Source organism: Ylistrum balloti, unplaced genomic scaffold, assembly GCF_031769215.1.
Source record: "Ylistrum balloti isolate Yb309-2 unplaced genomic scaffold, AGI_CSIRO_Ybal_v1 Utg371248, whole genome shotgun sequence".
Lineage (NCBI taxonomy): Eukaryota > Metazoa > Mollusca > Bivalvia > Pectinida > Pectinidae > Ylistrum > Ylistrum balloti.
Window position 1 is genome coordinate 134878 of NW_026782675.1, and position 12675 is coordinate 147552.

General features: G+C 36.0%; 1 protein-coding gene across 1 annotated transcript in view; it reads left to right on the forward strand.

Moving 5' to 3' along the window:
- The first annotated feature begins 5342 nt into the window (after positions 1-5342).
- The window catches only part of LOC132561640 (protein virilizer homolog), a 99551-nt gene continuing 92218 nt past the window's right edge, over positions 5343-12675 (forward strand). The window contains exons 1-7 of the mRNA XM_060226343.1: positions 5343-5414; positions 5811-5923; positions 6112-6198; positions 6713-6764; positions 7113-7248; positions 8213-9565; positions 10786-10880. Of these exons, the coding sequence (XP_060082326.1) occupies positions 5343-5414; positions 5811-5923; positions 6112-6198; positions 6713-6764; positions 7113-7248; positions 8213-9565; positions 10786-10880 (1908 nt within the window). The remainder of the gene's footprint in view (positions 5415-5810; positions 5924-6111; positions 6199-6712; positions 6765-7112; positions 7249-8212; positions 9566-10785; positions 10881-12675) is intronic.

A 12675-nucleotide genomic window follows, 5' to 3' on the forward strand; every position in this document is an offset into this window, starting at 1 on the left:
ATCATACCTGATATTGCTTGATGAATGATGCTATAAAATGTCAAAATTCCAACAAACACACTTGTCTTCCTAAATGTTAAATCCATCTCCATCACACCTCATCTAATCCAGGTCTGTCGTGTTGTGGTTAAGAGGGGCTGTATACGACAGGAAGGGTGCTCCTATTGATGGTTACAAAGCCTCAGCGTTAAACATTAATCCGATATGAAATGGTCTTGTTATTGCCAAGTATTAATATCTATCAAATTATAATCAGTTTTATATCCCGGCAACAAACAACCAATATTGTGAAATATGATATGGGACAGTACGGGGTTATTTTGAACAGTCATAATTGGCCTATCATGACAATGAACCTGGTGACGTATTACACAGACAAATGATATAGGGACATGTCTGCACGAAGACTCCTCCCAAAAACCTAAGAAATCAATATATCAGTCAGTCATATGGGAAGCAGATCAATGTCTCGTAAATGTCACATTCGCGAAAGTTAAAGAATACAGCTATATGTATGAAGATCATAGTTAAAATCCATATGTGGATAAATTTGACATTTAAAAGATTAAACAAAGAGTTCCGCGAAACACGATACGTCCGTCATCGGTTGAATGAAAATTTTGCAACTAGAAAGGAAAGGAAAGTGATGTTTGATGTCTGATCAACACAATAAGGTCATTTCGAGACAGTACTAGTTGTATAATGGTGGATGAAACCTGGGTAAACCATCGAGCATATGTGGTAATAACATTCCAAGATGTTCCATGAAAAAATACTATCAATTTTACAAAGGCCATTACTCAAAAAATGAAGGGCGAAACATTTTGATCATCGTTCTTGCCTGAGCTGTGGTAGTATCAAGTTTGGAGCTGATTCGTTGAAAGCTAATTAGATATCAAGTGGGCATTGTTTCTATATTTGAATATAAGGGCCATAACTCCGTAAAGTTTGGTCCTAATATTGAAGTCATCGAACTCGTCCAAGCTATTATGATAATGAACCTACCTGTGCAGTTTAAAGTAGAACCAATACAGTGGTGCTTCGACCTCGATACTTAAACCTAGGAGGCGACTGAGGAGGATAACACTTGGTGGAAATAAATGTCAAAAATATTATATGAGTGTCATAATTTTCAAAACTGAATCATTTTAAATGACCGTTACGTACCACGCAATCTGTCCATTTCACACTCGGTTTCAATATCTTCAAACGAATGACTAACAAAACAAAACAAAAAAGTCTGTATCAGTGAGTTGTTTATCCTTCTAGAGACACTCAAGTGATATTGGGGGCAAGAAAAGTGGAAAGGAACCCAAAAACGACAACCAACAGCACATATACTGTACAGTAGGGAAGATTTTGGTTCAGCATATTCCGTAAATTTGAAAATATATTAGTTTTAATAATAAGTATGTATAATTTTAACTGTGTCAATATTCACAAGAATTTAACAGCAAATTTAGAACCAGCAGTCTGTCAGGACTATTACTAATTAATGATTACAATTGTATAGTATATTGTGGCGGGGTTATTTGGTGCTTTGAGTTCGAGGCGTCACTGTCATTACGTTGAACCTATTGTCTTCATTATATCTGTCTTTTATATTTATATGCTTCTTAAAATTTATGCTGAATTTTGGATCGTTAATGAAGGCATTTCCCTAGGCGCTATATTGACGTACGTATACATTTTAAATTAAGATATTTCATTTACTTTTACAACCCCATGCCCATGATATAGATCCTGTGTAGCCAAACTGTCTGTTAAAATGATTAGACAGATGAATCAAATTCTCTCTATTCGTGAACTAATAACAAAGGGAAACATATATATATATATATATTACAATCAACTTGAACTTGGTGAAAACAAGACAATAAAAAAGTGTTTTGGAGACAGAATACCGGTCTAACACATAACGTGTTAGGTCTATTGTTTTATTGTTCAGTGCCTGGTACCCCATGACCTTCCCCATCGTGTGGCAAATATTGAGAACTTTTCTGTAAAATACGATAAGTCCTGTATCCACGATTTGTAGCTGCGAACGATGTCAGTCTGTTGTTTGAGGACTAAAAGATTGACAAGAGTGTGTCGCAACACACAACAGACGCAGTGATATCTGGGTAAACAATACATCTGTTTCATCGTGTCATATCTTCTTTAAAAGGGAATTGATATAATTATTGGATATTCATACTGAGTTACCCCCTCCACGCAACCCCCCGCTCCGCGCCTCCCCTCCAAAGGGTATATAATATTAGTAACGAATACCGTCCGTCTATTCGTCTGTGTCCATATCGTGTGATATCGGTTGCTTCTACAACTGGGTTCCCTTTTAAAGTTTTGGTTTTTAATTTTTTAACATTTACTCACGAGCAAAGAAAGTAAATTCCAAAACGATTAATAAAGAATCCCCTAGAACATGAATTACAACATTGACTGAAATAAACACGTCCATGTCCATATTTGTAATCTCCTATTGACAGTCTTTGATAATATTGTATACCTACACTGTAACTAATACATATACTCCCTTCCCGAAGTTCACTCTTATATACATGTGTATTTCTTCAGGTGAAAGCAGAATTTTATTATACTGACTGATGTCACATTTCAGCAATATGTTCACTTCATTACATAAACAATCCAGACCAGTTGTTGTATAGTGGCTACAGTCATTAACATAAACAACCCAGACCAGTTGTTTTACAGTGGCTACAGTCATTAACATAAACAACCCAGACCAGTTGTTGTATAGTGGCTACAGTCATTAACATAAACAACCCAGACCAAGTGGCTACAGTCATTAACATAAACAACCCAGACCAGTTGTTGTACAGTGGCTACAGTCATTAACATAAACAACCCAGACCAGTTGTTGTATAGTGGCTACAGTCATTAACATAAACAACCCAGACCAGTTGTTGTATAGTGGCTACAGTCATTAACATAAACAATCCAGACCAGTTGTTGTACAGTGGCTACAGTCATTAACATAAACAACCCAGACCAGTTGTTGTACAGTGGCTACAGTCATTAACATAAACAACCCAGACCAGTTGTTGTATAGTGGCTACAGTCATTAACATAAACAACCCAGACCAGTTGTTGTACAGTGGCTACAGTCATTAACATAAACAACACAGACCAGTTGTTGTACAGTGGCTACAGTCATTAACATAAACAACCCAGACCAGTTTGTACAGTGGCTACAGTCATTAACATAAACAACCCAGACCAGTTGTTGTACAGTGGCTACAGTCATTAACATAAACAATCCAGACCAGTTGTTGTATAGTGGCTACAGTCATTAACATAAACAATCCAGACCAGTTGTTGTACAGTGGCTACAGTCATTAACTTAAACAACCCAGACCAGTTGTCGTATAGTGGCTACAGTCATTAACATAAACAACACAGACCAGTTGTTGTACAGTGGCTACAGTCATTAACATAAACAACCCAGACCAGTTGTTGTATAGTGGCTACAGTCATTAACATAAACAACCCAGACCAGTTGTCGTATAGTGGCTACAGTCATTAACATAAACAACCCAGACCAGTTGTTGTATAGTGGCTACAGTCATTAACATAAACAACACAGACCAGTTGTTGTACAGTGGCTACAGTCATTAACATAAACAACACAGACCAGTTGTTGTACAGTGGCTACAGTCATTAACATAAACAACCCAGACCAGTTGTTGTACAGTGGCTACAGTCATTAACATAAACAATCCAGACCAGTTGTTGTACAGTGGCTACAGTCATTAACATAAACAATCCAGACCAGTTGTTGTACAGTGGCTACAGTCATTAACATAAACAATCCAGACCAGTTGTTGTACAGTGGCTACAGTCATTAACATAAACAACCCAGACCAGTTGTTGTATAGTGGCTACAGTCATTAACATAAACAACCCAGACCAGTTGTTGTTTAGTGGCTACAGTCATTAACATAAACAATCCAGACCAGTTGTTGTATAGTGGCTACAGTCATTAACTTAAACAATCCAGACCAGTTGTTGTTTAGTGGCTACAGTCATTAACATAAACAACCCAGACCAGTTGTTGTACAGTGGCTACAGTCATTAACATAAACAACCCAGACCAGTTGTTGTTTAGTGGCTACAGTCATTAACATAAACAATCCAGACCAGTTGTTGTACAGTGGCTACAGTCATTAACATAAACAACCCAGACCAGTTGTTGTACAGTGGCTACAGTCATTAACATAAACAACCCAGACCAGTTGTTGTTTAGTGGCTACAGTCATTAACATAAACAATCCAGACCAGTTGTTGTACAGTGGCTACAGTCATTAACATAAACAACCCAGACCAGTTGTTGTATAGTGGCTACAGTCATTAACATAAACAATCCAGACCAGTTGTTGTATAGTGGCTACAGTCATTAACATAAACAACCCAGACCAGTTGTTGTACAGTGGCTACAGTCATTAACATAAACAACCCAGACCAGTTGTTGTATAGTGGCTACAGTCATTAACAGAAACAATACAGACCAGTTGTTGTATAGTGGCTACAGTCATTAACATAAACAACCCAGACCAGTTGTTGTACAGTGGCTACAGTCATTAACATAAACAACCCAGACCAGTTGTTGTACAGTGGCTACAGTCATTAACATAAACAATAGTACTGATATAAAAAAATACTTGTTATTGTATTGGATCCTATTAACCTTTTTGTGTGTTCAGTTTCCCATTGACTACAGTTACTATTGTTAGTGTGTGAGGATTGTAACGTTTATTTTTTACTAGACAAGTAGACGGAAGTTGGAATTTGTTATGCTTTATCTTTTCTTATTTGAGAATTCCGTATGCTAGCATCTAGTCTCCAATATGAAATGGTATTATCGCAACGTCTCCATACTCCGCTGGTTCAATTAGTTTTAATAATCAAATAAAGGTAACAAAATTACTTACCCCTCCCCTGCTAAAATATATCAGTTACTTTTATTTGATATCACGTTCACATAATTCTATAGATATGTTGTTAGTCCTGTTCGATTATTGATTCATGCATTCCAAAATATTAAGTGAAATGTGCTCTTGTCGATTCTTTTATTCTCAAAATACACAAAGATACATCCCACTCCCCAAATATCGTTCTTTCCGTAGCGGGAAAGGAATTTTTCACTATACATATGCTCTGTAGTAAAAGAACAGCTGAGAGAAGTTGGTGGTGTGCCACCTCTAGAGCATACACGTCTGACCGGAAGTGGTTTTACTGATTTTGATTTGTACGCACCTGGAACGATGCAGTAAAATGTGCTAAAATAGATAACGTTTGATATAAGGTTATACACAGCATCAAATATGGCGGATACCGGGCCAGAGCTGGAATTATTGTTTTTTGATACATTTTCACACGAAGGGCAGGGGGCTGAGGTAAGCCGTCGCAAAGAAATATACACCGTTCTTCCGTATTTGTATGCGTATACAACTGGCTACTTGCTTTTAAAAGAGTGCAGTACAAAAGGTTTCTTCATTGTCGTTTGCCAAATTAGCCATCACATGGTCGGACGACGAGGGACATTGTCAAACGTCCGATATAAATGAGTCCAAAGGCGGAATCCCAAAAGGGATTAGATCTCATGGTACAGTAACTGCAGTACATTAAGCCAAAATATAAGCCTGTTTGCCAAAAAAGGAAAATAAATTATGTTTTTTTTTGTTATGTTTTTGTTTCTTCCCTCTTCAAAATCAACACCCTGTTAAACATATAGATAAGAATAAAGGATTGCATTAACAGCTGTTTGAAATTTTTCATTAATTTTTCTTCAGCAATTAAACCTTGATCTAGTCCAGTTTCCCCGACCTGTCATCATCCATGAAGTGCGAGTGATCCCTCTACAGACCAGAGTCCAGGCAGATGTTCCTGGAGGTGTCCGACTCGGGTAAGTTTAAAATACTGTCGAGTAAAGGGGCATGTTTCAGGGGTGTCAGACTGAGGTAGGTCTAACATACTTCAATATCATGTAAGAGGATAGAAATATTGTTGGTTCATGAGACACATTGAGAGTATACACAAGGTACATCTGATATGGTTATACGTCATATGAATATAGCTTTTTCTTTTTCGCAGTGCCACAAATCCTTCCAGTTTCAAACTTGAATTGTTTGTCAACAATTTGAGCAAGCCGAATGCTGCTACATTTGAAAGACTTGGCGTGTAAGATATAGATTTTTACTATTATTTTGATTAACAGTAAATACAACTATATGAAGGGCAGTGTGTTGAATTACCAAATGAGCTAGTTTTTATGCTGCATGTGTACTGGTAATACTAATAGCTGTATTTTTATACCAGTATTGTAAGGAAAAGAAAACTAAGACAACCATTTAGCAGTACTCTGTGACTTGGTGGATCGCAAATATTTCTTAAGTCTATACTCTATATAGCCTAAGATGAAAACTAATTTGATGAATAAAAGTATATTTCAAAATCTGGATATTTCTGTCTTTGTTTTTGTAAGTTGCTACCATTAAAGCATTTCCATGACACATGTACTGCACCAACAAATTTGTTTCAAAGTGTGAAATTTAATGACAATTCCAATTAATTGTGTATAACGTTTGTGATGATGATTGTACACAATTTTTTGTGTGAAAATTTATTTGATGGTTATGATTATAATAGATAACAGGTTAACATATAAATTTTAAAGTTGTTTGTTTCATTTCAGTCTCGATTATAAACAGAATGTGGATATCAGGTTACGAGCAGAGTCATCAGAGGTGAGATATTAGTGATAATAAGAATTTTATGTACTTCTCTAATACCTGGGTGGAGGGGAAGCGGGGACTGGAATAGCTCATTTGCCTACATAACCTTAGGTTAGGTGACAATCCAATGAGCATTGTTCGGCACTTTACCATGGGGGTTTGTGTTTCTCAGGCAGCTGAAAAATGATGGACTGTGCTGATGTGGTTGCTCTTGGGAAAGACACTTTATCGTTGTTGTTCTGGATGGCCTCAGATATATGTTGTTTATTGATATAGCACACTGGATATCGCCTTTGTAATCTGTTTGTTGAAGTGCCATTCATTTATTTTTTAATTTCTTTATTTTCATTGTTGCCACAGATTCCGACAGATGGACTGATACTGAAGGGATGGTACACCACCATCACCATTGCTATTTATGGGACGCTGACAGTGGTGAAACCTGACCATTCCTCTCCACCACCACCACCTCCTCCACAAGTCAGACAAAAGAACCGTAAGCTTAAGTTCGACCATTCATAGACAGCCATTTTGTAGATGTTAAAGAAATTCTGCCACATACTTTTTATTTATGAGTGATAGTCAAGAGTCATTTTTATTCCCCAATGAAATATAATGTTACAGGTATCTGTTTATCTGGTCATGTCACTTTCCAAATTATTTTTCATGTACTGGAACATCACAACAAATTAAGTTCATATTTACCTGATAGAATCACAAGTTTTACACCTATCATATTAAGTAGGTCATCGGTCAAGGTAAAAGGGTCAAATATTACGTTTGACAACATCTCAATTCATAAAACAATGATACCTAGTTTGGAAAAGGCCACGTTCCTGTCTTAGAAACATGATTATATTATATTTAGGTTAGTAGGGAATGTAGTAATCACTTTGTATTCATGTGTGCATGCATTCATGACAACCTTGTGTTGAAGATATCTCATGAACCCCAGAACAGATTTAGTTCACACGATAGAATCATAACAACAATATCTACACAGCATTAGGTGTTTTTGGGGTGATTGGACAAATTGAAGGTCTCCCTTGAATTCTCTGCAAATTAAAAGCTTGTTTACAAGATAAGTGGCGGATGGAATATATTTGTAAGAGCCCATGCTTGCTTTGTTATTAGTATTTAAAAGGACAAGTCCTTATAAAGAAAAATGATAAAAAAGGAAATTGGATTTTAGAAAGCATTTTATATCTTGATCTGGAAATATGCAGAACACATCAGGATCTAGAGGAAGGTTTTTATTCAGGTTTAATGAATTGAATTTAATAATCTTGGTTCCAAGTGTTAAGTGTATGTGATTTTTTTTAAGATAAATGAATTTTAATGAAATGAAATTTGATAGATTAATGAATGCGTTTCAATTACAAATCTATTATTAAGAATGCAGTTTAATGCTGCATTAATGCTGTTCTTGAAATTTGTTAAGGTGCCTAATAATTTTACAGCTATTGAAACAAGAAGTGCTGGGGGCTCTGACATGGCACGTCAGGATTGGGAACAACAAACGCCAGCCAGAACAGTATCAACTACAACAGACATCCCTCGGTCTGAATGGGAACCCCCACCACCTCGAGCAGCACAGTCAAAACCTCCGCAGCAACACCCCTTAGACTATATCCAGCAGCAGGTTCAACTCCAGCAGAAACAGCAACAGGCTGTACACTCCCAGCCTCAACCTCTTCCTAATATGTCTCATCCCCCTCCGAATCTTACACATCCACCCCCACAACCAGTGCCACCCCCACAGACTAACATTCCCCCACCACAGATTGCGGGACAACCCCCGTCTGATATTTACAGAGGTGTGGAAGCTCCATTTGACAGGGCTCTTCACCCCACTGCCCAGCATAGAGACATAATGCAAGAGTTTATACAAAGTCCTAAATTGGGGATCATTGACAGTCGTGATGGAGGACACTTTGATGGGCGTGATTCTCAGAGGGATTTCTCAACTGAGAAACGAGAGAACTATGAAGGTAGAGATGTGTATGATGAAAACAGATCACAAGGTTCCTATGAAAAAGACTATAGGACACTAAGAGATTCAAATAGTCGAGAGAGGGAGTATGACCAGTCTAGAGAGAGTTCTAGGGACAGAGAGTATAGAGGGAGGGAAATGGGGGAGAAGGAGCGTAGAGAAAAAGTATGGGAAAAGTTTCGTGAAAGGGAAAGGGAACGTGACACAGGGTTCAGGGAAAAGCCAAAAGACTATGGAGAACGAAGTCCAAGGGACTGGCCAAGAAGTCCTTCCAAACGTACTTGGTCAAGGTCACGTTCTCGATCCAGATCCCGCTCAAGATCAAGGTCAGATTCTAGATCTCGTTCAAGGTCTAGGTCAAGGTCTTATTCTAGATCAAGGTCATACTCAAGATCTCCAAGACGATCCTCTAGATCTCCAAGGAGGTCATTTTCAAGATCTCCTCGAAGATCTTATTCAAGATCACCTAGAAGGTCATATTCAAGGTCACCAAGAAGATCTAGGTCACGCTCAAGAACTCCAAGAAGGTCTTACTCACCAAGATCCCCAGGACCATATAGGTCACCAGTTCCAAGGTCAAGGACTCCTTCAGAAATGCATCCAAGGTCACCAATTCACCCAAGGTCACCAATTCATCCAAGGTCACCAGTTCATCCGATGTCGCCAGTACAAACACCGGTACCTGTGCAGACTCCACTGTCTCCCCCTCAAGAGCTGCAGCAAACAGAAGAATCACCAATTCCAATCATCAGACAGCCAAGGGAAGCACGAGAGGTCCTTAGGGAGCCCTCTCTGCCCCATGAGGAGACTATGGAAGCAGGTAATAGAAATGGAATAGATAAAAATATAAGATGTATGAAACTCATGTTTGACAGAAAGTAGGGCATAATTCAGTATGAAATAAATCCTAACATAATGGTATGGCCTTTAGCATTTTTATAAACTTTGTTACCAATTCTTGAATATTGTACTTCCTTTTCCAAATTTGAAGTGCTCGGTATGATATTCTGTAGATTTCATTCCTGTGGACTACATTTTGTGATGAAAGTTGACATCATGTTTGAATTTAGCCGCAGCAATTTCAACATTTTTCTGTTGTTTGGGTACTGCTCTTTGAGTATAACTCTGGAAACTTTGTGTGAATTATCAACAGCAATCACAGATTTGAAATGAGTGAATGCTGACTATTTGGATCACTTTTGATTTCAGACAAATATCGATATTTTGATGAAAATTACAAAATACACTGCAACCCTTTCATTTTTTTATGAAAACTATTCTCAAATATTTTTCTATCAAAGAATAAAGTCTTTAAAAAAATCAATTTTCACAACATTGTGAAATAAAGATTTCAGCAATTTTTCTAAATTTTTGTTTTTCAGTTGCTATGGAGGTTTGGAAACTCAAATTAAACTGAAAATTGTTTGCTTATTATTCAAATATTATTCTATTGTATTTAATGAAAAAGGAATTTGTGGGATGCAAAGTCTGCCTCGAAAATAATCAAGAATTCTGGTTATACACAAAAAATAATAAGTAAAAATGAATATTTCCAATAACACATATTCTGGTATCTGTGGTGATTAAAGAAGTGCAGCAACATATTGTTTTTTTTTATGCTTTTGCATCATTTTCTGCAATCTAACCTTGCAAAACATTACAACATTTTCAAAATGTTAGGTGTCTGAGATTCATACATCCTTGAGTCTTTTGTCTGTATTTCTTTAGAATTCACATCAGTTTTAGGATAGCATATGTGTATGAACAATGGGAGCCACAGGGATAATTAGTTTTCTATCTGACTAGGAGTTGCTTGCCAATTAACAAAAGGTTTTGTTTTCACAAAATCATTTCATTCATGTAGACATCTTGATTAAGAAGTAAGAAACTTCCTGCATCTAGTCATTGTTTTATTTATTCAATAGTGATGCATCATTTGGGATATTTCTTTGTAAGAATTTTAACAAACTTTTGATGTGTACGTCTGTACTTACACCTAGTATGGTTATAACAAGATTATCCTGTCTGCTATATTTGCAGGGGAGATAATTGATGAGATTGGTCAGCCTCTCTTTGATCAGCTAACTCCTGATCATTCTCCAGGACCAATGTTTTCTTCAGATGGTGAAATCCAGGTAATATTTCTCTTTCTTTGAAATTTTTTATGGTTTTGTAATTATGAAATTAGGGAAATCTTTGTAGAAGTTTTTAATTTGTATCTCATGGAAAGACTTTTGTTAAAATTGTCTGGCCATGTTGCTCCATGCATTTAAATGCTGTTGAAATCTGGTTGGCAGATGGTTTCTGCATAATTTACATAAAGAATATTAATAATAAATGTTCTACCCATACCATAGGCTCATGATTGATGATCAGCCAAATCTAAAAATATCTAATACAGTTGTTGTACAAGTCTATCACCTGAGAACATGAAGATCCTTACTGTAATATGTATCTGTAACTAAGGTTGATAAATGCATTTATCTTACTAGAATTGTGCTCATAGTTTGGTATGATGTTAAAGAAACTTTATTCAACTTTCAAATTTGAATGTAAAATAATGAACTGGTCCATGGACCCTTGTTTGATTTAAAAATCCAGAATGAGCGATTTGTTTTCTGGGTTGTCGGACCATTCAATCCTCAAATTCACAAGATAGATCTTAATGAAATATAAACATGTTCAGTGCATATGTATGTCTCATTTCTGCCTAATTTTTTTTAAAACTTTATCTGTATGTTCAAACCATCACTTTTACAATTTGGGTTAGAAATGGTGCTGAAAGCAAGTTACTATATTCATAGATTTTCTGATCACTACCAAATCTAATGGCTATCATCTTGTCAGTGATGCCTTGTTGAATTGACATTAAAAACAATTTGAAAATTATTTAAAGTGATGTTTAGGTTTTGTATCTGTTAATTATCTAAAGGAATGTTTAGGTTTTGTATGTGTTTTACAGGAATATTTAGGTTTTGTATGTGTTTTACAGGAATATTTAGGTTTTGTATCTGTTTTACAGGAATGTTTAGGTTTTGTATGTGTTTTACAGGAATATTTAGGTTTTGTATGTGTTTTACAGGAATGTTTAGGTTTTGTATGTGTTTTACAGGAATGTTTAGGTTTTGTATGTGTTTTACAGGAATGTTTAGGTTTTGTATGTGTTTTACAGGAATGTTTAGGTTTTGTATGTGTTTTACAGGAATGTTTAGGTTTTGTATGTGTTTTACAGGAATGTTTAGGTTTTGTATGTGTTTTACAGGAATATTTAGGTTTTGTATGTGTTTTACAGGAATGTTTAGGTTTTGTATGGTTTAGGTTTTGTATCTGTTTTACAGGAATATTTAGGTTTTGTATGTGTTTTACAGGAATGTTTAGGTTTTGTATGTGTTTTACAGGAATATTTAGGTTTTGTATGTGTTTTACAGGAATGTTTAGGTTTGTATGTGTTTTACAGGAATGTTTAGGTTTTGTATGTGTTTTACAGGAATGTTTAGGTTTTGTATGTGTTTTACAGGAATGTTTAGGTTTTGTATGTGTTTTACAGGAATGTTTAGGTTTTGTATGTGTTTTACAGGAATGTTTAGGTTTTGTATGTGTTTTACAGGAATGTTTAGGTTTTGTATGTGTTTTACAGGAATGTTTAGGTTTTGTATGTGTTTTACAGGAATGTTTAGGTTTTGTATGTGTTTTACAGGAATGTTTAGGTTTTGTATGTGTTTTACAGGAATGTTTAGGTTTTGTATGTGTTTTACAGGAATGTTTAGGTTTTGTATGTGTTTTACAGGAATGTTTAGGTTTTGTATGTGTTTTACAGGAATGTTTAGGTTTTGTATGTGTTTTACAGGAATGTTTAGGTTTTGTATGTGTTTTACAGGAATGTTTAGGTTTTGTATGTGTTTTACAGGAATGTTTAGGTTTTGTATGTGT